Source organism: Cervus canadensis, chromosome 11 (assembly GCF_019320065.1).
Source record: "Cervus canadensis isolate Bull #8, Minnesota chromosome 11, ASM1932006v1, whole genome shotgun sequence".
Lineage (NCBI taxonomy): Eukaryota > Metazoa > Chordata > Mammalia > Artiodactyla > Cervidae > Cervus > Cervus canadensis.
Genome location: NC_057396.1, coordinates 19,809,665 through 19,837,610, shown reverse-complemented (window position 1 = coordinate 19,837,610; position 27,946 = coordinate 19,809,665). Strand labels below are relative to the sequence as shown.

General features: G+C 36.7%; 1 protein-coding gene across 2 annotated transcripts in view; it reads right to left on the bottom strand.

Moving 5' to 3' along the window:
- Window positions 1-4,820: 4,820 nt before the first annotated feature.
- BCO2 (beta-carotene oxygenase 2) overlaps window positions 4,821-27,946 on the bottom strand; it is a 72,024-nt gene continuing 48,898 nt past the window's right edge. Inside the window, exons 6-12 of one of the 2 annotated variants that reach the window (XM_043482283.1) lie at window positions 22,633-22,761; window positions 21,217-21,377; window positions 20,125-20,292; window positions 7,989-8,126; window positions 7,218-7,400; window positions 6,192-6,302; window positions 4,821-5,072 (exon numbers count right to left, since the gene is read on the bottom strand). In XM_043482283.1, the coding sequence (XP_043338218.1) occupies window positions 4,959-5,072; window positions 6,192-6,302; window positions 7,218-7,400; window positions 7,989-8,126; window positions 20,125-20,292; window positions 21,217-21,377; window positions 22,633-22,761 (1,004 nt within the window). In that variant the 3' untranslated portion in view covers window positions 4,821-4,958. The remainder of the gene's footprint in view (window positions 5,073-6,191; window positions 6,303-7,217; window positions 7,401-7,988; window positions 8,127-20,124; window positions 20,293-21,216; window positions 21,378-22,632; window positions 22,762-27,946) is intronic. The other variant, XM_043482284.1, reaches the window with a different exon arrangement.

The following is a 27,946-nucleotide window of genomic DNA, read 5'->3' as shown; positions in this document are numbered from 1 at the left end:
TCCCACTCTCTTCTAGAAAGCCCTGGGTTACAGAAACCGCCAGTTGCTGCTTATTCTGAGATGAGTGCCAGGACCAGCCTAAATATAGTTTAAAGGGAGCAAAATTTGAGGGCACGTGGGGTATCACGCAGCTTTCAGAAATACTACCTTTGGACTATTTGTAATGAGTCATACTTATGTTAGGTAGTTAGAATAGGGGAAAAGAGTCCAAAATGGCGGTGGCTAAAAGACCTGGAAGGGAAAGCCCGCGAAAATAGAACAAAGGAAGGTCCGAGGACCCGAGTGAGAACCTCAGGTAAAACCAACAACACTCCTGGCCGGCCCAATTTACATAAGACAGGCCCAGGGACAGAAACATATAAAAAGAGGAGCCAAAGCCCTCTTCTCTCCTTTTGTTATATCTCCCCCGCGCGATGGGGCGATCTTCTCCTTGCGTCTCTGGATCGACGTGCCCTCATGCCTCAAAGATGGATTTTCCTGCTATTATCTAAATAAATAGAGCTGTAACACTGAGCTGTAATACTGATTTATTTAAGAGCTATAACACGGTCCGTTCGAGACCTGAGAGCTATAACACGGTCTGTCCTCCGAGAGCTGTGACCCGCCAAGGGGCTTTAATGTCCGTCACTCCAAATTTTTGTTGTGATGAGACAAAGAGCCGAGGAACATACACTCGCGTGACACTAAGGAGACCGCTCAAGCTGTCTTTATCGTCCACATGCATGCATGGAGCCATTTATCACTCTAGATTGCCACAATGCAAGCACATTCACTTGAGAAACACACAGACATTAGCAATTCTCTGTCCATTGTAGACATCTCCAGAGTGAAAAGATCTTGTTTTCGTGCATCTACTCAAACTACTTACAGTTCCCAGTGTATACCAGGTCATGTCTTTCCTCAATTCATTCTTTCTTTAAATAGTTACCTATTAAATAGTTATCTACTGTGACTGGCACTGTCCTAGGCACTGGAAAGGATAGATAAAACCATGAGTGTGGCAAAAATTAAAGACCCAGTGATGGTTTCTCTCAAATGCCTCATGACTCCAGCTATATATGCTCTTTGTTCTGCATATAAATTATTAATATGCAGCAAATATTCCTCACACATTTTCAAATATTTTTCTCCTTTCCCCCATTGGGTTGGAAATAAAATAACTTTAAATAATTATAAACCAGAGATTTTTGAGCTAGAGATTCACACTCTAGTTCAGTCCTCTCACTTTAGAGATAAGAAAACACAGACCCAGATAAGTGAATTATTTATCCAAGATCACTTATAAGATAAATGTTTCTCAGGTGTTGACTGCATGGGAAATAAACACTCTAACCTCTAACACTGCCCTTGTTCTGAATACAGTTTAAGGAATCAAAACAAAAGGTAAAATGGTAGAAAGAATTTCTGAGAAGTTGCTTTACTTATTTGCTTTAGTAAAATATGTCACAGTATTTGCAGGGTTCTTGCTTTATTTTATTGAAGCTAATTCTATACGAAGACACTCACCAAATTCACCCTCAAATTCACTGGGGCACAAGCCCCTGTGGTGAGTTTCTATTGTATTCAAATACAATAATGAATTTGCATTCATCCTGTTACAAATTGAATTGTGTCCCCCTCAAAGTTAAAGGTGTTGACGTCTCAACCCTCAGTACCTCAGAATATAGCTTTTTTGAAAATAGTCTGTAGAAGTAATAAGGTCACTAGAGTGCACCCTAGTCCCTTTTCCCTTCACTTGTATACCACATACTTCTTTCCCTGAGTCTTTGGACACTGGCTAGTTATGAGTTGAACTTACAGAAAGGAAGAGGCCCTCCATAGGGTTTGAGCCTCAGTCATGCTCTCCTGTGCTTAGTCACTTGGTCTGTCTGACTGTTTGCAACGCCACGGACTGTAGCCCACCAGGCTCCTCTGTCCATGGGATTTTCCAGGCAAGAATACTGGAGTGGGTTGCCATGCCCTCCTCCAGAGGATCTTCCCAACCCAGGGAAACCCAAGAATACTGGAGTGGGTAGCCTATGCCTTCTCCAGGGGATCATCCTGACCCAGTGATCAAACCGGGGTCTCCTGCCTTGCAGGTGGATGCTTTACCAGCTGAGCTACCAGGAAAGCCCCAAGCCTAAGTCATATGCTCATTCAATTTCCAGAACTTTGTGCACTGGTTTACCAGCCATACACACTTAGATTATAAAATGTTGTTGATCCTGTTTTGTCTTCTCCTTCGAGAACTGTGTTGATGGCAGGGCCAAGGCAGAATCCAGGCATTTTTGGACCAAAATCTTATTTTTATACTGCTAATCTTCATACGTTTGAGATTCACTCATTGTGTAGTAGGACAGAGTAAAGATTTATAAAGAGAAGAAAGACATGATCAGATACATCTATCTACCTCCCAGATGTCAACTGTAGTCTTCTTCACCCTTCAGATCCAAATAAGATCTGGATAAAACTTCCATGTTTTGTCTGGGGGAATACAATGCCTTTTCAAAGACTCCTGTGAATATCAAGGGGTTTATGTTCTCATGGTTATCTCAGCCTCTAAGCTCCCACGTCTGTTGTATTAAGTTCTGTTTAGGCATCTTCTTGTACCTACTGCAGTTGTTCTGTATCTCACCAACCCAGACACGAAACCTAGAACTTTTATTTCCTTGCCACAGTGCAAACCCCAACATGTGGCATTTGTATGTATGCAACTCTCTGCTAAGGTGAATAGGGTTTGTGATGTTTATAATAACCCTCAAGGAAAACTGAGAAGAAACTATGTTGGTCCAGGACTGTACAGTGAGCCTAAAGAGTTCACATTGCCCCAAACTACATGTTTGCGGGGGAAGCACGGGGTTCCTCCAGCAACATTCAATGTGCACAAGGAGCGTGCAAAGTGTAACTGGCCTGGGCTTGGAGTATAACTGAAGGAAAAGAGAACAACGTATTTGGGCATATGGTTTAAGTGACAGATCTAGCCTGATCTGGGCTGTTGGTAAAAACTGATAGGTTTTAGAAATGCAAAGATTATATGGTCTCTAGTGCCACCTGTTGCCCAACTAAATGAAGAAATATTAGGTTGGTTCAAAAGTAATTGTGGTTCTGCACTGCTGAACTTTGCCTTTTGATATTGGAATACATTCTTGAATAAATGTGGTTATGTTATACATCATTTTAATACACATTTCTTGCTTTATGTTTTTTGCTATGACTTATTACTTGTTTATTTTCTATTTATTTTAGACTAGGGAAATGATGTTAGACAAAAAGTAAATTCAAATGGATTTTTTATTCAAGTCCAAAATGGGCAGTAAAGCAGCAGAGACAACTTGCAACATCAACAACACATTTGGCCCTGGAACTGCTAACAACAACAGTGCAGTAGTGGTTCAAGAAGTTTTGCAAAGGAGACAAGAGCCTCGAAGATGAGGAGCATTGTAGCTGGCCATCAGAAGTTGACAATTACAAATTGAGAGCAATCATCAAAGTTGATCCTCTTAAAACTACACAAGAAGTTGTTTAAGAACTCAGTGTTAACCATTCTACAGTTGTTTGGCATTTGAAGCAAATTGGAAAGGTGAAAAAGTTCAATAAGTGGGTGCCTCATGAGCTGACCAGAAATCAAAAAAAAAAAAAAAAAAAATTGTTATTTTGAAGTATAGTCTTCTCTTATTCTATACGATAACAACAAGCCATTTCTCAATCAGATTGTGACTTGTGATGAAAAGTGGATTTTGTATAACAACCCATCATGACCAGCTCAGTGGTTGGAGCAAGAAGAAGCTCCAAAGCACTTCCCAAAGCCAAACTTGCACCAAAAAAGGTCATGGTCACTGTTTGGTAGTCTGCTGCCTGTCTGATCCACTACAGTTTTCTGAATCCCAGTGAAACCATTATATCTGAGAGTATTCTCAGCAAATCAGTGAGGTGCACTAAAAACTGCAAGGTCTGCAGTCAGTATCGGTCAACAGAAAGGGCCAAATTCTTCTCCATGACAACGCTGGACCGCAGGTCACACAACCAATGCTTCAAAAGTTGAATGAATTGGGCTTCAAAGTTTTGCCTCATCCACCATATTCATCTGCCCTCTTGCCAACTGACTGCCACTTCTTCAAGCATTTCAACAACTTTTTGCAGAGAAAATGCTTCCACAACCAGCAGGAGGCAGAAAATGTTTTCCAAGAGTTCATTGAATCCTGAAGCATGGGTTTTTACACTTATTTCTCATTGGCAAAAATGTGTTGATTGTAATGGTTCCTATTTTGATTAATAAAGATGTGTTGAGCCTACTTATAATGATTTAAAATTTATGATCTGAAACTGTGATTACTTTTGTACCAACCTAATACCAACTTTTCATGAATCTCTGAGGAACCAGACACCTGAAGATTAGGAAAAATGCCTGATTTTAACAACATCCCTCAAAACAACAGCCTCCCAAGCCTGAGCTGGGGGCAGGATAGGAGGTGGTAGTGGGTGGTTCAACTGCAGTGGCATCTGCTTGGACAGCAGAAAAGTAGCCGTTTTAACATCCTCTGTGAGTACTTAGAAGCAACAGGTAGGCTGTGATGGGAAAAAAAGGGGGGCTTTTTCAGACCTATATTCATATTCTACTAGCTAGATTTATTTTTATTTCTTCTTCCAAGTATGAGAACCTCTGTTACCCATCTATCTGGTGGTGACAATTTTTAGTTTTTGATCCAGGTCTAGTTTTTCTTTCATGTATCTTTATTGCCCATAAGATATTTCCAGTAAATATAAATTTAAAACTCTCTTTAAAAGTTGTATCAATGCTTAAGGTTTTCAAAGAAGATCCCTAAGAAAATATAACACCATAATTATCTCATGAATTCAATTTTTAATAGAAATTTTAAAAGCAGATGTCTACTGTTTGGAAGGTAAGGTACACTTTTGCTCTCTCTTATGTAGAGAGCACATTCATTCAAACCTAGTTATCAGAGCTTGTGGCTGTTCCATCAGATGTTCACGAAGGTGCCATGGAACCCATACGGCATTTGCACAGGCACTTCGGCTCGGCCCAGTTCTTCAAAGTTCTTGGCATCCAAGACAAGGAGAAAATTTCTTTCATTCTAGAAAAGGAAGGACAATGCTGAAAATTCTCTTTGTTTCTATCAGAAATCTGTTTCCTCTAGTGGGCTGTAAAATTCCTAAGGGAGAGACTATCTTTCTCATCTTCATATCCATTCCCAGCACTGGGCACAGTGCCTTGCTGATTCATTCACTAAGTGTTTGCAGAATGATGAACTGAACAAAACAAAACAAAACAAAACAAAAAAGGAAATTATGGCTGAAGAAGTTGATACCTAGAGCAAAGAAATTACATTTATATTTATCATCTTCATAGAATCTCTTTGGGTTTAAGGATCTTCCTACCTGCCACCTTTCCATCTCCTAAGAGATATAAAAATTCTTTCTTCCAAAATAAAATGCCTCCATTTTGTGTTGTTCTGGAGCTTTTCAAAAGGTAGCATTGCAAGGCAGATTGAGATTTGCCCTGGTCTAATTACAGGAGTGGCAAACACATTGTATAAGGACTAAGTCCCAAGCCCATGGCAGACATTACTAACTGATTACACTTTTCTCACCAAAACCTTAAAAAGTGTCAGAATCCTATACCTAGGCAGCTACTTATAAATGATCAAAGTTGAAACTCAAAGTGAATCTATCAGCCACAAGGCTTCCCTCGACAAGAAATTAGATATCAAGATTATTGAGACACTAGCTCGGAGGCTATCACATTAGATTTTTTGGTCTCTCAATTAAAATTGGCAGCACAGATGGTGGTATAAAATATTAGACTAGAATTCAGAAGACTGGGATTTAAATGCTGGCTTTACAACTATCAGATCTGATGCAAGTCTCTTTCAACTTCCTTAGGTTACAAATTCAACATGTGTAAAATGATACCCACAAAGCTGTTTTGATGACTAAATAAGATAATACGTATGAAAGTAGTTTATAAATAAATTCCTATCCAAATGTAAATTATTATGATTCTACAAGTAGAACTTTAAAACTGTAATAAGGTACTTACTAGGATAAAAGGGTATCTAAATAATAAAGAGAGAAACAAAAGGGAGAAGGTGTCAAACTGGAATCAAAATAAACCATCAACAGCATCAATAAATATAACCCTCAAAGGGCCCAGTGCTACTTTTCTTTCTGACTAGTGGTGGAAATACATTTACCTGGTTCGGGGTGATCACCACAGAAAGAATGACCCCATCATCTTCTTTATTGGTTCCTGGTACCGGAACAAAAACAGGTTCGGAGGGATAAAAGCCATCTTCTCTCCAAACCTGCAAGTCCCCAAAAAAGTGTTTGATAGAAGACTGGTTATGAACTGGAAGTGTTCTATAGCTTTTGTCAGTCCCAGCATGAATCTGGCTTCCAATACAACAGTCCAACAGTGGAAGAATCAGGCTTACTGAATTGAATATAGGAGAGGGAGCCTTTGCAGTGGCAAATTCCATCATCATCAAACACAAGTTGTATAATTATAATTTCCCATCAACCGGAAATAGAGGTGTCCCATAATTTCCCTCAAAATACCATCAAGCATAGAATTATTTTTCTGGGCTTGTGGTTCATTTAGATTCCCTAGAGGGAACATACCCCTAATTCCATGGTCCTCAGATTTAATAGAAGTAAGTGGCTGCCATTTGAGCAACATGGACGAACCTAGAGATTGTCATCCTGAGTGAAGTAAGTCAGAGAGAGGGGAAATATCATTTGACATTCCTTGTATGTGGAATCCAAAAAGAAATTAAACAAATGGACTTATTTATGAAACAGAAACAGACTCACAGACTTAGAGAACAAACATGATTGTTGGGGAAAGAACAGGGGAAAGGGAGAGTTAGGGTGTTTGGGATCGACATGTGCACACTGCTATAATTAAAATGGACAACCAACAAGGTCCTAATGTTAGTACAAGAAATTCTGCTCAATATTAGGTGGCAGCCTGGATGGGAGGGGAACTTGAGAGAGAATGGATACATGTATATGTATGGCTGAGTGCCCTTGCTGTCCACCTAAAACTCACAACATTGTTAATGGGCTGTATTCCAATATAAAATAAAAAGTCTTTAAAAAAAAAAAAAGGTAAGTAGCTGCTTTCAAATCTCAAGATCTACCTTAAACAAAACAGGAATTAATTCAAAGGGCAGAACATGTCTTTAAAGAGTTCAGAAAAGGAAACGGAATTTCATTACCATCAGCGTCTTGTTCATCACGTCAACCTTGATCAGAGAATCACCCACCAGATGCCGGAAGCCACAGCCATAGAAGAACTGATACTTTTTGCCACTGAATTGGCCATAGTTGATCTGGGGAAATTCAATACCTCCTTCCTCTTCTAGGTCCCCAGGATATAGATTTTCATAAGAGCACCAAATCTAAAAGAGGGCACAAAAGAACTGATTGCTTAATTCATACTTTCTTTAGGTCAGTATGGGGGCTAACACCATATAAAAGTTTGTGACAGGGCTTGAGAATTGAGGTTCTACATCATTTTTTAAAATATTGTTTCTCTTTTCATCATGCGTAAGAACACATAAAAGATTATTGGGTTTTGTGATTAAGTTGTCAAATGGCATAGGAGGTGGACATGGGTTTTTATTTTACTAGAGCTGAGACACTGATAGCTATATAGTGATATGTAAGCACAAACCATCTAAAAGGTGGGGATGGTCAGTGCCAATCTTAAATACTTAGACATGTCATGACAATTTGAAAGCTGTATAAACCTGTTTCAAGACACAAAAGGGATAGGTAAATACAGTGCTCACTCCCACCTAGAATTCTGCAACTCTTTTGCAAGCCATGCTCCATGATCCTACCCTGCTCAGCTGAATGTCATGAAACTTGCTGGGCACCAAACACTGCGGAGAACAGCCACACTACATAGTCACACTACTTTACTGGTGGATAAAGAAACACTGCTGAGGGTCAAAGTCTTAGGCTAACGTCCATTCATAGCATACCTTTCCATCAGCCTGTTTCACAGCACTGGCTGAAGAATAGGACAACGGGCTGAGGTTCTCTCCCTCAGGGGCATTCAAATCGATATGTAAGGGCAAAACAAACCGTCGAGGGAAAGATCTGGCTACTGAATTATAGACCTGTTTAGGAGAGAGAAGTAAACAGATGAGAAAACTGTCATGCATAGAATAACAGCACAGCCCAATCATTGAGATCCAGTCAACATTATTGGCATTTCTAAGTAACTGCATAAACAATCACTTTCATTCATTCATTTACTCATCGAACATCAGTTGAGTACCTTCTCTAGACCAAGCATTGTTTTAGACACTGGGAATACCAAACAGTTTCAGGCCTTATATTCTAGTGGAGGAAGAATGGTAATAGATAAGAAATAAAATATATGCCACTTAAGTAGTATCAAATAAATAATGATTATACACTCAAGTCAGATAGTGATAAGTGCCATTAAGAAACACACTGAAGGGTGTGGGACTAGAGCGTAAAATGGGTGCTTCCTTCCTCAGGTTTGGTCTTTCTCTATGGGGCTCTGGAACTTCAGTGATTGAAATTACTCATGTAGGGGCTTGTGCTTATGTGCTGATCCCAAACAAACACTCTGGGCAACCAGCTTGGGTGGTCTTCCCTGGCAGGCAGCATTTCACACATGTCACAATCAGTTGCTGGAGCAATTAGGCAAGTCCTAGGAGAGGGCTCTTGGAAGCAAGCCCCTGGTTTCCTCTAAACTTCATCCCATATATCTTTCCTTTCTGTTGATTTTTCTGGGACCTATGAGCCCTCCTAGTGAATCATCAAAACAAAGAACAGTTTTGGGGGCCCCTCAACACAGCCGCTCTGCAGAGATGATGTTTAAGCAGGAGACCATAATAAAATAAGTGTCTTTTCTGACAGTAAGAATGGTTTAAGCACATCTTCCTTTCTGGAAATACTCTAAGATTAACTGTATCATTTTATCCTATATACCTAGTCCATATTATCTCCGTAACATGCAGAAATGTTTTCAATACTCCTACTAAGTAAAGATTTAGTGTTGTTTTTAAGCTCCATAAAGAATTAGCTTTGAGGATTCCTCTGGTGGTCCAGTGGCTAATAATCCACGCTCCCAAAGCAAGAGTTCCAGGTTTGACCCCTGGTCAGGGAACTAGAGCCCACATGCCTCACTAAGAGTTCACATGCCACAACTAAAGATCATGCATGCTACAACGAAGATCAAAGATCCCACATGCCACAGCTAAGACCTAGTGCAGAAAAATAAATAAATCATTTTTTAAAAGAATTAGCTTTTAAAAATTTACTTTTAAATTTATTTAAACATGTTTGGTCTTTTGCAAAACCAAAGGTGAACAAAAAGAGAGTTCCAATAGTGGTGAATTTCAACCATTTCATTGATAACAGATAGAAAAGCTGGACAAAATGTTTAAAACAACTGTTTGAAGGCACTGGTGAGCTAAAAAGCCAACAAAGAACGATAGAGCATAGATTTGGAAAGAAAAGGAAACCCACAGATAGAAACTACATATTGGGGGCAAACTTCCACTAAGGACATCAGCTACTTTTAAGAAGCAGTTGAAAGGCTAAGAAAACAGAAACATATTTTATTAAACTTTTTCATTTTGAGATTATTGCAGACCCATATGCAGCTGTAAGAAACAATACAGAAAAACAATTGATTTTAAAATGGGCAAAGGACATTTCACCAAGATATGCAAATGGTGAATAAATATAGGAAAAGATGCTGAACATTATTAGTCATTGGGAAATGCAAATCAAAATAACAATGAGATAATACTTCACATTCATTAGGATGGCTATTATCAAGAAAAAAACAGAAACCACAAGTGTTTATGGTTTGAGAATGTAAAGAAAGTATAGCCTTTGTATATTGCTGGTGGGAATGTAAAATGGTGCATTTGCTGTTAACAACAATTTGGTGGTTCCTCAAACAGTTAGATATAGAATTATATGATCCAGCAATTCCCTTCTAGGTATACGCCAAAAAGAAATGAAAACAAGGACTCACACAGATATTTGTACACCGATGTTCATAACAGCATTATTCATAATAGCCAAAAGCTGAAAACAACCCACATGTTACTGAACAGATGAATAAACAAAATGAGTACCTACACACAAGGAATATTATTAAACCTTTTAAAGGAATGAGATTCTGATACATGTTACAGCATGAGTGACCCATGAAAAGATGTAAGCCAGACACAAAAGAAGAAATATTGTATGATTCCATTTATATGAGGTACATAAAATAGACAAATTTATAGAAACAGAAAGTAGGATAAAGGCTACCACAACCTTGGGAGTGGAAGATTATAGGGAGCTGTTATTTAATGGGTACAGAGCCTCTATCTAGGATCAAGAAAAAGTTCTGAAAATGAACAGTGATGCTGGTTGCACAACATTGTTACTATATTTAATGTCACTGAATTATACACATAAAATTGTTAAATGGTAAATTTTGTGTTATGTGTATTTTACCACACAAAAAAGAAACAATGAAGAGAGGTCTCACATATCCTTCATGAAGTCTCAACAATGATGACCTCTTTAACTACACTACAATATCACAACCGGGAAACGTACATGGATATAATCCACCAGCATTATTCAGATTTTATCCATTTAACATGCATTCATTTATGTGTGTTTTGTGTGTGTGTATGTTTTATGCAATTTTATCATATGTAAACATATATGATCATCACCACACTCAAGATACAGAACAGTTCCATCACTACCAGGATCCTTCATGTTACGCTTTTATGAAGATATTGCCACATCAACTCCCTCATCACTTGACCCTAATGAGAAGAGATTTTGATAGTTTTGAAAAGCTAGAGGGACAAAAGTTGTAGTTCAAAGTCTTCAAGAAGGGAAAGTCTTGATAAACCTCTAGCTCTTTCGGTCAGGACCCCTTAGGCTGTACCCTTGGAGTAAGAATAAACAAAAACAGTCCGGCTCTTGCAGCAACTGTGTCATGTTTCAAATTATCTCAGTCTTTATAACTAGATTAAGAATGTCTGCAAATCTGCCAGAAACAAATGAAAATCTTTTCTGAAGGAAGACAACAGAGTCTCCAAATATTCCTCCTAAAATTTTTCAAACACAATATTCTGTGTAGAGTAAAACTTAGTCAGCACTTAAGAAGACAGCAAAGTATAATTTAAAGAAAAAAAAAGCAATAGATGATAGAAACTGAACCACAAGGGATCCAGATAATAGAGTTATCAAACTTTAACTATTCTGAATACATTGGAGGAAATTATTTTAAATTGGGGTTATAGCAGAGAATCACAAATTATAAAAGAGAAGGTAATCAAAATTCTAGAACTGAAAAAAGCAATGAGTTTAAGACCATAGTGCCTAGATTTAAGAGCAGGATACATACAGCTGAAGAAAGAAAGTTTGAATGGTAAGATAAGAAGAAAATATCCAAAGCAAGATACTTAGAGAGAGCAAAGGATGGAAGATACTAAAAAAGAACATAAGCAACAGAGACCTATAGTGAAAAGGGGTATCATATGTGTATTCTAGTCCCAAAAAGAAAAGCGAGAAAAGATTTATTAGATGCAATATTTGAAAAAATAATGGGTTAAATTTTTCAAAGCTAATGAAAGACAGCAAACCATAGATTCAAAAATCCTTAAGAAAAAAAGAAAATAAATCAAAAAGAAATCATATTGAAAAATATCATAGTACTAACTTCAGAAAATCAGAGAAAATCTTTGGGGGGTAATGGATCAACTTCAAAGGAGCAAAGCTTTTAACTGACAACTGATTTCTCAGAAGAAGACAATAAAATGATATCTTTACAGTGTTGAAAGAAAACAAAAACCTAGATTCTTTATCCAATGCAAACATCTTTCAAGAAAGAAGGTATAATAAAGAGATTTTTCTGACAAACAAAAATAGAGATTTCATCACCATATCAGCATATCTGAACTAAAGAAGATAGTAAAAGATGTTCTTCAGTCAGAAAGACAATGATACTACATGGACGCTCAGAGAGGCAAGAAGGAATTAAGAGCAAGAGAAGGTACTGATGTAGGTAAATGGGTAGTATGGGTAATTATGTTTACATAAAACAACATTGATAATAATGCTTTACAGGGGTTAATATAAAGAGAGAATTAAAATATATAATGAACAGTGGCATATAAATCAGGAATATAATAAATGGAGTTAAAGTGTTCCAGACTCCCTGCATTGTCTGGAAAGAATTAAAAGAACTACTTTATCAATATAATATATTGTGCTAAATCAGCAAAGAAAACTATACACAAGGTCAAAAGACAACCCTCAGAATGGGGGAAAATAATAGCAAATGATACAACTAACAAAGGATTAATCTCCAAAATATACAAGCAGTTCATGCAACTCAATACCAGAAAAACAAACAACTCAATCAAAAAGTGGGCAAAAGACCTAAACAGGCATTTCTCAAAAGCAAACAGATGGCGAATAAATACATGAAAAGATGTTCAACATTGCTCATTATTAGAGAAATGAAAATCAAAACTACAATGAGATATCACCTCACACCAGAGGGCACAGAGAAGAAGCAAGAAGAACCACAGTCCCACAGCAGCTAGAATGAAAACCACATTACAGAAAGTTAATCAAAATGAAAAAGCAGAGGGTTATGTCCCAGATGAATGGACAAGATAAACCCCAGAGAAATAACTAAATGAAGTGGAGATGGGCAAACTTTCAGAAAAAGAATTCAGAATAATGCTAGTGAAAATGATACAGGATCTCAGAAAAAGAACGGAGAAGATGCAAGAAATGTTTACCAAAGACGTAGAAGAACTAAAGAACAAACAAACAGAGATGAACAACACACTAGAAGAAATCGATAGCAGAATAACTGAAACAGAAAAACAGATAAGTGACCTGGAATACAGAATGGTGGAAATCACTGCCACAAAACAGAATATAGAAAAAAGAATGAAAAAAAAGAAGACAGCCTAAAAGACCTCTAGGACAACATTAAATGCCCCAACATTTGAGCTAGAGGGGCACCAAAAGGAGAAGAGAGAGAGAAAGGACTCAAGAAAATATTTGAAGAGATAAAAGTTGAAAACTTCCCTTACATGGGAAAGGAAATAGTCAACCAAGTCCAGGAAGTACAGAGAGTTCCAGGCAGGATAAACCCCGGAAGGAATACACTGAGACACATAGTAATTGAACTGACAAATTGGAAAAGACCCTGATGCTGGGAAAGCTTGAGGGCAGGAAGAGAAGGGGACGACAGAGGATGAGATGGTTGGATGGCATCACCGACTCAATGGACGTGGGTTTGGGTGGACTCTGGGAGTTGGTGATGGACAGGGAGGCCTGACGTGCTGAGGTTCATGGGGTCGCAAAGAGTCGGACATGACTGAGCGACTGAACTGAACTGAACTGACAAAACTTAAAGACAAAGATAAAATATCAAAGGCAACAAGGGAAGAACGACAAATAACATACAAGGGCACTCCCATCAGGTTATCAACTGATTTCTCAAATCTGGCTTGTAGAAAAAAGCTCTACAAGCCAGAAGGAGATGGCATGATACATTTAGAGTGATGAAAGCGAAGAACCTACAACCACGTATACTCTACCCAACAAGACTCTCATTCAGATTTGATGTAGAAATGAAAAGTTTCCAGACAAGCAAAAGGTGAGAGAATTCAGCACCACCAAACCAACTTTACAACAAATGCTATAGGAACTTCTCTCGGCAGGAAACACAAGAGAAGGAAAAGGCCTACAAAAAATAAACCCAAACAACTAAGAAATTGGTAATAGGAGCATGTACATCAATAAGTATCTTAAATGTAAATGGATTACATGCACCAACCAAAAGACATAGACTGGCTGGGCAGATGAAAACATGCGCATGTATTCACTTCCACTTACCACATCACTCTAGTTAACCCCTCAAATTGTATGTAATTATTTTACATTGTTAGGTTAATCATATTTACATTATGGCTTGCAATTATAATTATCCTTTTTTTTTGGTCTGGCTATTGTTTGTGATAACATCTTTTCCATTATGTAACTATTATTTAGTACCATTGTATCATGATTGGTCAACAGAAAATAATAGAATTCTGTATTACTGAAACTACCATTTAATAGAAAAACCTATAATCACTTTTTAAAATCCAGATGCATATCCAGATACAAAATCTTGGAATTTTTTGAAAAATACAAATACCCAGGTGTTGTTTCTCTCTCCAAAGCTCCAGATATGATTCTAATGAGCAGCCATGTTTAAAAACAACTGGACTATATGATGATCTTTTACTTTTATCTAGTTTGTTTCACTTTTCTATTTCATATTCAGTGCTCCCATTTCATTTAGTTTATGTTTTCCTACTTCTCCATCTCTCTCCTTTTGTTGTTCTTTTTCAAACTTCATCAAGTGCAGTATAAAAGCTTTTGTATACATATATACATATATATACACATATATTTATAAAGGTTTTGTGTGTGTATATATATGTATATATATATACACATATATATGTATAATATAATATATATATATTAGAAAACATGAATTTTGGTCTAGCTAAAAAATTTATGACATCTTGATGCCACCTGCTTGACTAAGTATGAATAGAATGCTAGATTTATCATTTATATTTGTTCAGTACTTTGATATAGTTCCATTCATTCTGGAATCTGGTATTACTGCTCAAAGTCTAGAAAACTTATTATCTTAGTGATTTAAAAAACTTTTGAATGAGGCTTGAAACTTCGAATGCAATTCTGAGAAGATTAAGAAATACTATGTCGGAAAAAAAAACAGGAGATTAACATATGATAGATAGCAAATTGACAATGTTTGTTGGATCATAAAGAAAGTAAGGGAATTCCAGAAAACATCTGCTTCATCAACTATGCAGAAGCCTTTGACTGTATGGATCAGGACAAACTGTGGAAAATTCTTAACAGATGTGAATACCAGATCACCTTACCTGTCTCCTGAGAAATATGTCTGTGGGTCAAGAAGTAACAGCTAAAATTGGACATGGGACAATGGACTCGTTCAAAATTGGTAAAGGAGTATGTCAGGATTGTGTATCGTCACCCTGTTCATTTAACATCTATACAGAGCACATCATGCGAAATACCAGACTGAATGAATTAAAAGCTGGAATCAAGATTGCTGGGAGAAATATCAACAACCTCAGTTATGCAGATGATACCACTCTTAACAGCAGCAAGTGAAGAGGAACTAAAGAGCTTCTTGATGAGGGTGAAAGAGGAGAGTGAAAAAGCTGGCTTAGGACTCAACATTCAAAGAACTAAGATCATTGCATTACTTCTTGGCACATAGAAGAGGGAAAAGTGCAAACAGTAACAGCTTTTATTTTCTTGGGATCCAAAATCATTGATGATGGTGACTGTAGTCTGAAATTTTAAAAAATTTGCTCCTTGGAAGGAAAGCTATGACAAATCTAGACAGTGTATTAAAAAGCAAAGATATCACTTTGCTGACAAAGGTCCAAATAGTCAAAGCTATGGGTTTTCCAGTAGTCATGTACAAATGTGAGAGTTGGACCATAAAGAAGGCTGAGCACAGAACTGATGTTTTTGAATTGTGATACTGAAGAAAACTCTTGAGAGTCCTTTAGACTGCGAGGAGATCAAACCAGTCAATCCTAAAGGAAATCAACTCTAAATATTCATTGGAAGGACTGGTGCTGAAACTAAGCTCCAATGCTTTGACCACCTAATGAGAAAAGCCAACTCACGGGAAAAGGCCTCAATACTGGAAATATTGAAAGCAAAAGGAGGAACGGGAAGCAGGGGATGAGATGGTTAGATAGCAACACCGACTCAATCAACATGGATTTGAGCAAACTCCAGGAGATAGTGAAGGACAAGAGAAGCCTGACATGCTGCAGTCCATGAGGTCACAAAGAGTTGGACACAGCTTAGCAATTGAACAACCATAGTTATTAACTGAAGTACAAATTTTGTTCAAATTTCACAAAATTTTATGCTAGTGTCCTTTTTTTTTTTATACCTTACTCAAGACTCCACACTGTATTTAATTGCACTGAGCAGCTTCAACTGCATTCAACAAATTCTGATAAATTCTCTTTTCATTTTTATGCTGTTACAAATATTTTCTAATTTTCCTTGTTATGACTTCTTAAATACACCCATCATTTAAAAGTAGATATTTAATTCCAAATACATGTCAATTTTAAAGTATCTTTGATATTGATCTGTCATTTTGATATTAATTTCTCATTTAAATACTTTCTTCTCTACAATCACCCTCTGTGTTTTTCAGTCTTTTAATTTTATTGAGACTTTCAATGACTAAGTCAAAGTTCTCTCTTGGGAAATGTCACATTGCACTTGAAAATATATAGGTTATCTTCAAATATCTTTTGATATTGATTTCCAGTATAACAGTGATAAGAGAACAGATTCTGTATGATTTCAATAACTTTAGATGACAAAATTTTTGCACCTTGTTTTATGTCCCTGGATATGTTCCAGTGTCTCCTGGTTTATAGTCTATGGGTACTTGAATAGAATAGAATTTGTCTCCTACTGTTGTGTGAAAATCTTAATTATGTTGAATTGGTTCATACTGCTTTTCAGGTCTACTATATCATCCACTTTTCTCTCTAGTCATTCTATTAATTTTTGAGAGTTTGATATTGAAACTCCAACTAAAAATTTATCTACTTTAAAAGATAATTGTAATATATAGTGGGAGTATATTGTAACTTTGTTCTGTATTTTCCAAGTCTCTTGTAAATGTGTTGTCATACTTTCATAACTTAAAAAATAAAAAAAGAAAGAAGATACACAGATGACCAAGAGATACATGAAACAATGCTCAACATCACAAATTATTAGAGAAATACAAACTAAAACTACAATGAGATATCACCTCACACCACTCTAAACGGCCATTATCAAAAAACTATAAACAAGAAATTCTGGACAGGGTGTGGAGAAAAGGGAACCCTCCTACACTGTTGGTGGGAATGTAAATTGGTATAGCCACTATGGAGAACGGCATGGAAGTTCCTTAAAAAACCAAAAAGAGCTACCATATGATCTTGCAATCCCTGGGAATATATCCAGAAGGGGAAAAAAAAAAAAAAACAGTCCAAAAGGATACATGCATTCCAATGTTCATTGCAGCACTGCTTACAATACAAATTAAAGTCAAGACATGAAGTGTGAAGGCATTAGTCACTCAGTTGTGTCTGACTCTTTGCAATCCTATGGACTGTAGCCTGCCAGGCTCCTCTGTAAAGGAATTCTCCAGGCAAGAATACTGGAGTCAGTAGCCATTCCCTTCTCCAGGGGATATTCCCGACCCAGAGATCAAACCTGGGTCTCCTGCACTGAAGGCAGATTCTCTTCCATCTGAGCCACCAGAGAAGCCCCAGCCAAGATATGGAAGCAACCTAAATGTCCATCAAAAGAAGAATGGATAAAGAAGATGTGTAACATATATGCAATGGAATATTATTCAGCCATTAAAAAGAATGAAATAATACCATTTGCAGCAACATGGATAGAGATTATCATACTAAATGAAGTAAATCAGATAAAGCAAATATCACAAGATAATACTTATATGTGGAATCTAAAAAATATGATACAAATGAACTTATTTACAAAACAGAACCAGACTTGCAGACCCAGAAAACAAACTTATGGTTTACAAGGGGCCTGCCAAGTGGCACTAGTGGTAGAGAACCCGCCAGTCAATGCAGGAGACGTAAGAGATGCAGGTTTGGTCCCTGGGTCCAGAAGATCCCCTGGAGGAGGGCATGCCAACCTACTCCAGTGTTCATGGACAGAGGAGCCTGGCGGTCTATAGTCCATGGGGTTGCAGAGTCAGACGTGACTGAAGCAATTAGCATATATGGTTTACAAAGGGGAAAGAGAGGATAAACTGGGAGTTTGAGATCAACATATACAGATTACCATATTTAAAATAGATAACCAACAAGGACCTACTGTATAGCATAGGGAACTCTGCTCAATATTGCTTAATAACCTAAATGGGAAAAGATTTGAAAAAGCATAGATTATATGTAAAAAAAAAACTGATTTTTTCCACTGAGCATGATAACAGCTTACCGTGCCTTTCAGCCAAAAGAAAGTTCAGGTGTAAAGGAGAGAGAGAGAGAAATAAAATGGAATAAATAGCTAATTATGATATGCTAAAAAATGAAGTCCAGAAACAGAATATAAATATATATACATACTTAATTTTTAGAATTAAAAATTCTTCTAGAAGGTAACATAAAATATTTATATGACCTTGGCATAGGAAGATGTCCAAAACAGGATTCACAATGTATTACTCATAAAGGAAAATGCTGATATACTGGACCACGTCTGTTTATCTAAAGGTACCATTAAGATAATCTGATAAAGGTATCTATAAAAATACCTGCAGCAATTTCATACTTAGTGGTGATTTATTAAACATTTTCCAAATGAGGTGGGAAAATAATTACTGCTATCAGCACTTCTTTTCAACTTAAAGCCTTAACTAGTACAGTAAGAAAAGAAGAAAAAAAGAAAATGCATAAGAACTGGAGAGAAAGAAATAAAACTGTCATCATTTTCAGATAATATGAGTGTATACATAGAAAATCCAAAGTAATTTACAGATCAAACTAATAAGTGAATTTAGCAAGATCTCTAAATATGAGATCAATATACAAAATCAACTTCATGTCTACATACCATCAAAAACAAAATGAAAGTTTTAAAGATACCATTTACAACAGTTTCAAAACATTCTAACTGCCTAATGATAAATTTAACCAAAGACATGTAATATCCTCACACTGAAAACTATGAACATTACTTCAAGAAATTTTAAAAGATTCAGGACTTTCCTAGTGGTACAATGGGCAAGTATCTGCCTGCCACTGCAGGGGATACAGTTTCAATCCCTGATCCAGGAAGATTCCACATGCTGAGAAGCCACTAAAGCCAGCGCACCACAGCTACTAAAGCCTGAGTTCTCTAGGGCCTGCGAGCCATGATTACTGAGCCCATGTGCCACGGCTACTGAAGCCTATGCGCCCAGAACCCATGCCCTGCAACAAGAGAAGCCACTGCAGTGAGAAGCCAGGGCCCCCCAGTGAAGAGTAGCCCCTGCTCACCACAATTAGAGAAAGCCCAGAAGATCCAGCACAGCCAAATAAATAGAAAGAATAAATTTTGTTAATGTAAAGGTAACTTTTCAAAAAGAAATTTTAAAAGAGTAAAATAAATGGAGAGGTATAATAAATGGATAGTCCCTGTTCATGAGTTGGAAGACTTAATATTTCTCATTATTATAAAGATGTCAGTTATGCCCAAATTAATCTATACAGATCATACAATGTGATCCCAACCATGGTTTTTTGTTTGTTTGTTTGCTTGTTTGCTTTTACAAAAACTAATAAGTTGATTCTAAAACTTATGGAAATAACAAAACAACAAAAACTGAGGCAATCTTTAAATAGAAAGGAGCTAAAGGACTTATAATGTAAATACCAAGATATCAAGACCTACCATACAGATATAATAACATAAGTAAGCTAAGTAAATGTAAGTAAACTTTGAAAGTAATGTTTTTAAAAAATTTAAAAATAAAACTACAGCAGAAAACAATTTTCATTACATAATCCAAGGAAAAATTTTGCCTTAGATTGATTATCAGGAAAAAATGAATCCCTTCAAGCTGAGGAACTAAGACATTTTCTTTTATCGAAGAATTAATATTATAGTTTTGCTTTATTTACCATTTTACTATCCCTTCTAAGAAATGTAAGTATGTTTAGTGTTCCTCAAGGGTAATAAGGAACTAATCACAAGTGTTTCAAAATATATTTCTTGGTTTTCTTTAATACAATTTTTATTTATTAGGTATTAAGTACATATTTTGAATTATTTTGAAGTATTAAATAAATAAATTACAAACTTGTGTTTTCAATGCTTTAAAACCATTCTCCCTCTTTATTTGCCAAAGAGGCGAAAGAAACTGCAAATTCCAAGCCCAAAGCGAGAACTTGGCTAGAGCAAAATGATTTTGACTACTCTTGACAAATCAGAGAATTCTACCTGGTCAAGCTCTTTCCCAGTTTTCCTAAGATTCTGTAGTTGGTAGACTTCTAAAATTCTTCCATCATCATAACAGCACAAATCAATGACAACACAGCCCTGGTCCTCATAGGCATTGATTTGGTGAAAAGTAAAAGAAGGTTTACTGTAGTACATCCCTGGAAGAAGCTGTAGGAACACAGACAATGAGAAAGAGAGATTTTATTTCCTTTAAGGTACAGATCGACAAAGCTCAAGTTAAGATTTCTCCCCCTTTAAGTAATAGGACTGGCAGTTATAAAAACCAGAATTTGGAATGTAGAAGCAAATATGTTTTGATTTAAAATCATCTCATCTCATATTAATCAATAAGCTGGGGCTATTTGATATAGACCAATCAACTGATTTAACTAACTTCAAAGTTCTCATGAAATATGGCCCAATATTTTGAAGAATAAATAAATTCTAAACTCTTTAGTACATGGTTAAATAGAAAATACTTCTATTAAAAAGTTTATGATAAATTAAGTGACTAATCCTCTGGAAAATGCTCTCATTACTAAAATGGGATTTTTCCATAATGAAATTATATGTGGGACTACAGTAAATTTAGGATACTATTTCTTTAAGTGGTTAAAAAGTAGACAAATATAATAATGCTATTTATCAGGCATCTATAGAAAGATATTTAACCAATATGCTTTGGCCTTTGGTAGTATTATCACACTTGTATACCAAAATGTCATAAAAACAACTAATAAAAATATAATTGCAAAAGTTACAGAAGACCTCTGCATAAACAGTATTCTCTTTAGCAAATATTATTATACAGAAAAATCCGTGCTAACATGCTAAGAGGATTTCCTAGATGTCATTTTTGTTGTCAATTCATTTTGTAATTGAATCAGATAATTTAAAGGATAAAACCATTTCCTACAATTTTCTGATATGCAAAATTCACTGTATTAATTAATAAATAGCTAGCTCTCCTTATGGAAGAAGGCAATATCCTTTAATTAAGAGTGGCCTATGCAAGAAATACCCAACAAGGCAAAAATCAGTGATATGGAAATTTGCTTTCATGTCCAACCATTCACAGTCAAAATTCTCTACCTGACCAGTATGCTTATCCACCACATGAAACCGTGTATTATACTGGGGTTCCCAGCTTATTCCATCTGTAAAGGGCTTTCCTCGAATTTTAGAAGAGATGATTTTCCACAAATTCATCTTTAGAGGCTGTTCAATGAAGATGATGTAGTTCCTTGTCATTCCTAAAATAGTTCAAGTAAACAATAAAATGTTATTTGGCAAAATGTCTGAAATGCAACAGTTATGGGGACTTGTCAGAATAGTTGGACATATTACTGCTGACCTAAACAAATGCCAATCAGAAATAATTCTTCATCAGTTCTCAGCTTTGCTATATATATTTTCTGTTCCTACATAAAAACAGGAACTTCTTAGAATAGCTTGGGTTAAATGCCCTCAACTTGCATTTTTTAATCTTTTTTTTTCTTCCTTTTCAAATTGTTTTGGTTTAGGAAGCATTATATTAAAGTGTCATTTATGATCTGGAGCTTTATTCCCTAATCCTTTTGCTATCTACATTAGAGGTAAGGATCCAGGAGCAGATAGGCTATAAAAGTTTAGGATACAGAAAATAAATATTCTGAAAAACAGCTGAAGCAATCTATGCGGAATATGAATTTTCCTCCAAAAATATTAGTATGATTATTATTTGTGGTCTTTAAAATCACCTAAAATACTGAATTCTGTCAATTTTTTACAGTCAAATTTTTTTTTTATTAAGACTTTATTTTTTGGAGCAATTTTAGGCTCAAAACAAAACCAAGGGGAAAGTACAGAGATTTCCCATATACCCCCATCCCCATACACTCTCAGCCCCCAGTTTATCAATTTCCTCCACCAGAGTGGTCCATTTATTATAGCTGATGCATCTATATTGACACATCATAATCATCCAAAGCCCATAGCTTCTATTGTGGAAACACGCAAAACTGTATATTTTTCCTTTGTATTTATTCAATGACAGCAGACAACACAATACAAAACAAACCAAAGAAACTGATTTCTATGACTAGGGGTTATTCACTGTTTCATCCTGGAGCAGGGGGCTGGAGGGAAAGGCTGTTCTCCATAGAGAACTTAAGTGGAATTACGGTTGGGTGACTAAATCTCAGCCTATTTCTCCCTGACTCAGGGTGCTGAGAAGAAACTGATAACTTCCTAAACTGACAGCTGTTTCCTAGAGCAGTCAATTAATGAAAAACTTGTTAACAATTTTTTCATAATTGCTTGTATTAAAATATCTTTTCCATCAGTCATTTGGCTAGGATAAGCTATACATGACTAAACAGAATGAACTTAATTCACATTAAAGTGCAACCTTGGTCTCTTATCATCATACTCTAATAAACTATATTAACATAGTACTTTCCAACTAGTCCCCCTGCAACAGTGACATTAAGGCAGGTCCTATTAAATTTTGCCTTATTTTGGGCTCACCAAAGCTGTGGTAGTAAGAAGGTCTCATCCGCTCCTCAGGAGCAATAGAACATATCACCTGGGCTCCATGGATTGTCTCCCCAAGGTCAGATTTTTCTGGAGGAACCCGAATAACATTATAGCAGGAACCTGGAAAATGGAAAGTCCTGTCTTAACTGTTTTACATACATTTGAAGAATAAAAGATAACCCTTGCATTTGTGGACTAGGCAAAAGCAATTAAGAGATTTATGCAATATGCATGATACATATATTTCATAAAGGGTTATTTCAAAGACTTGGATACAAAAATATATTAACTTTAGAAACAGTATTAGCTAAGGTTTTGAAACATCATATACAAAGTAACCAACCAACAGCTATTGTATTTTAATATTCACAAATGGTTCCCTTCTAGCTCTCTGAAGATGAACTCAATCCCAGCTTCATAGGATAAGATACAATAGCAGCCAGGAATATCTTCAAGTTCTATTTGTCTTTCTCCCCACTCCCCAGTTCCAAAAACTACAGTCTCCATTTGTACTTATGTCCAACTTCTTCCTTTCAGTCTTCTAGATCCTTGGGGTCACTTTGGGTCCCCTCTCCTCCCATTTTATCAACATTCACTCATGCAATTATTCATCTGATTATTATTATTTCCTCAACAATCAACTTAGGTACCCACTCCTTAAGCAGCCTTTCCCATCCAAAGACATTTGTTGCCCCTCCTTTATGCTCTGATTATATTCTACACTGTCATCGTACTTATCTAATTTACTATAATTTTCTGTGTATTTATCAGTTTCCTAGCAGACTATGCTCTTCCAGAGCAGGAACTAAAACTAACACATCTTTGAATCCTTAGTACCAAACATTGACCTGTAGGTGAACTATAAAAAACTACTGATGGATTGACTAAGAACATATGTTTGTTAAATAACTCAATGAATGAACAAATACTGAGATCATATTGAATTATCTTTCTGGTGTTAGAAGTGCCAATGTAGGTCCTGAAGAACCTGTAACTTATAGAATTTCACAATCTCTTCACCTCTTTTGGAACAGGATAACCATCCATTTCCCTGTTCATTTATTAGCAGCTCCTTGAAAGCTAAGTCACTTCAGTCATGTCCGACTCTTTGCAACCCTATGAACCATAGCCCACCAGGTTACTCTGTCCATGGGATTTTCTAGGCAAGAACACTGGGGTGGGTTGCCATTTCCTCCTCCAGGGGATCTTCCTGACCCAGGGATCCAATCCACATCTCTTAAGTCTCCTGCATTGGCAGGAAGGTTCTTTACTGCTAGCGCCACTTAGTGTCAACTATATTCCAGGCACTCTTCTCTAAGAGTCCTAAGCACCATATTATAGACACTTGTGTACAGCAAAATAATGTACAAAATAGACAAAAGGCTCTTCTTTTATAAAACTCAAATTTTAAAAAATCATACAATAAGTAAAAACATAATGCACCAGATGAGAACTATAATGAGAAATAAACCAGGGAATGAAAATTAGAAGTGAGTGTATAAGGATGTGGGCTGCTACTATTTGCAATTTAAATTATGGTGGTCTGGGAAGGCTTCACTAAGAAGGTGGCATTTGAGTCAAGACCTGAAGGGAGTGAGGAAGAGAGCCTTGAGGATATCTGGGAGAAATGCATTTCAGGTGATGAAAGTGGAAGTCGCTCAGTCATGTCCAACTCTTTGCGATCCCATGACTATACCGTCCATGGAATTCTCCGGGCCAGAATACAGAAATGGGTATCCTTTCCCTTCTCCAGGGTATTTTCCCAACCCAGGAATCAAACCAGGGTCTCCTGCATTGCAGGCAGATTCTTTACCAACTGAGCTATGAGGGGAGAAGAGCAAATGCAAAGATTCTCAGCCAAGAATAAGTTTGGAACGTTCAAATAACTGCAGTGAGGGCAGTGTGGCCCTGCCCGTAGGAAGCAGACAGAAAATTCTAGATGAGGTGGGGGAGGCTAAAGAGATAACTGGCTGATATACTGAGAATAAAGTAAAGTAGGGTAAGGGGAGAAGCAAGGAGACTGATTAAGAATTCAAATGAGAAAGAATGGTGGCCCAGACCAGAGTGGGGACAGGGGAGGTGATATGACATAGCTGGATTTTTGATATATTTTGAAGGCATTGCTGAAATTACTTTTTGACCCATTAGATGTGGATGTGAGAGAGGTATCAAACATGATTCCAAGGTTATCATCTTAAGCAAGCAGAATGATAGAGTTACCCTAAACTGAGATGGGGAAAATTTTAAGCAGAGAAATTTAGGGAGAAAGACCAAAAGTTTGGTTTTAAAAAATTAATTTTGTAACCTCTATTAGACATCCTAGTAAAAACACTGAGTAAGCAACTAGTGGGGAGGTCTAGGTTAGGATACTATATGTTTTGAGAAACAATTATAAATAAAACATCATGCTTTATACAGTGATGAGTTATAAAAGAAACAAAAGATAAACTCTACAGTTCCAATATTACTAAGAGATTACATTATTTTAAATTAGTACTTAAAACTAGCTAGATTAAATGTTTAGAGGATTTCTGTTCATTTTAAAAATATCTGGAAAAGTGAAAACAATTAAAAGCTTTTTATTTTGTAAAAGTAGAAATTACTAGCAAGCACATTATTTACCAAAAAAAAATCACTAACTGTCCCCCAAACACATACTGTTCAGTTGAGCTCTCTGCAGCTACATATACATTTGTGCTCTAGTTCAAAAATTACTCACTGAACCAAATAATCAAGTAAGAAAAAAGAAGTAAATCCAGTTTTGCTTGAGATTAGAGTATCAAGAGAAGAATTTCCTATCTCAGCAATTGGATTAAATGACGATTACTCAATTTACTAAATTTGAACACTACTAGTTGATGGACTGTCCTGGTTGTAAGTCTTGAAAGCATGTACAAGGCAGGCAGACACCCAGGAAACACACAGCAGAGGACTGCATGCCCAGAGAAATGATTTGCTCAATACTTGTGTCTAACTCTGGGAGATGCCTTAGGACTTTGCATAAACATCAAATTGAGGCAAAATAGCAAGTACAACTTATAATGACTGGTGCAAGATTTCTCAGAGATTCATGGGCCACTTGCACCAAAATCACCTGGAGATCTTGTTAAAACGCATCAAGATAAGGAGTGAAAGATTGATTACAATGCAGATGCTTAGCCCCTTTTCAAGTCTACTGAACCAGAATATCTGAAGATGAAGCCCACTGATCTTACATTGCTAGGAAGCATGCCAATGGCTTTGAAAGTGAAAGTGAAGTCGCTCAGTCGTGTCCAACTCTTTGCGACCCCATGAACTGTAGCCTACCAGTCTCCTTCATCTATGGGATTTTCCAGGCAAGAATACTGGAGTGGGTTGCCATTTCCTTCTCCAGGAGATCTTCCCAACCCAGGGATTGAACCCAGGTCTCCCACCTTGTAGGCACATGCTTCACTGTCTGAGCCACCAGGGAAGTCTGAGAATCACTGACCTAGTGAGGATTTATTTTAGAAAAATAAATTAAAATGGTTAAACAGTATTTCTTATATTATGGACTATATACAAAGTTATCTACAACTCTTTGCAACTTCATAGACTAGAGCCCACCAGGCTCCTCTCTGTCCTTGGAATTCTTCAGGTAAGAATACTGGAGTGGGCTGTTATTGTTGCTCAGTCACTAAGTCGTGTCCAACTCTTTGCTACATGGACTACAGCACACCAGGCTTCCTTGTCCTTCACTATCTCCTGAAGTTTGCTCAAACTCATGTCAATTGAGTCAGTGATGCCATCCAATCCTTTCACCCTCTGTTGCCCCCTTCTCCTCCTGCCCTCAATCTTTCCCAAGATCAGAGTCTTTTCCAATGAGTCAGCTGTTTGCATCAGGTGGCCAAAGTTCTGGAGCTTCATCTTCAGCATCAGTCATTCAAATGAATAGGATTTATTTCCTTTAGGAGTGACTGATTTGATCTCCCGCTGCCCAAGACTCTCAAGAGTCTTCTCTAGTTCCAAAATTCGAAAGCATCAATTCTTTGGCACTCAGCCTTCTTTATGGTCCAACTCTCACATCTGTACCTGATGAATGGAATGGGTAGCCATTCTCTTCTCCAGGGGATCTTCCCAACCCAGGGACTGAACCTGGGTCTCCTGCATTGCAGGCAGATTCTTTACCATCTGAGCCACCAGGGAAGCCTCACTTGGTTAATAGAGTTAATTTATTAAGAAATGAATTTTTAATGATTAAAAAAAAATGAATGGACAAAAAAAAAAAAAAAAACACGCTGAGTCAGTTTACCCACTTGCTTAAAGACTTTACCTAAAAAGATGTTTATGTTTCCTATAGATGTGAAGAATGAATTTTTAATGATTAAAAAAAAATGAATGGACAAAAAAAAAAAAAAAACACGCTGAGTCAGTTTACCCACTTGCTTAAAGACTTTACCTAAAAAGATGTTTGATGTTTCCTATAACAGATGTGAAGAATGAATTTTTAATGATTAAAAAAAAATGAATGGACAAAAAAAAAAAAAATACGCTGAGTCAGTTTACCCACTTGCTTAAAGACTTTACCTAAAAAGATGTTTGATGTTTCCTATAACAGATGTGAAGAATACATTCTTACCTGAGGTCAGGTAACAAAGGGCAGAGAGGGCTGGGTGATGAAGTTTCCAGGGTACCCTATCTTTTCTTGAGCCAGTAAAAAAACAAATCTGAAGTCTTCACTTTCATATATACTCATATGTGGAAATATGGAGAGGTAGAGATGAACAACCCAAAAAGCCAATTCCTTACCGGAGGTATACATTAACCTATTCAAAAGTTAACCTATACAAAGGATTCATAGGTTATAGATGATAGATTGACAGCTAAGATAGACAGTCAGAAACTTCTAATACTTGTAGTCACACATTCCTTTCCAAACAGAGAGAGATGTATATTCGGGTATATGATAATGAATTTGCATGCCCTGAGAGAATCCTCTGTACTCAGTGATAAATAATTATTAAGATGGTCTAAAAGAATGACAAATAGCAAGCTTTTTCTGTGTTATTCAGGCTTGGTTCCAAGCCTGGTATTAGACACTTGAGGCTTGCTTAAGCAAGCATCTTAAATCTTCTCAAGGTTCACTGCCTTCATCTATAAAACGGGGGTAATAATACCTTTCTTAATGCCATCGATGGACCTAGAGATTATCAATTAAGTGAAGTAAGACAGAGAAAGACAAATATCATATGATATCATTTGTATGGGAATCTAAAATATGATACAAATGAACTTATTTACAAAACAGAAATAGACTCAGACATTGAAAACAAATGTATGGTCGCCA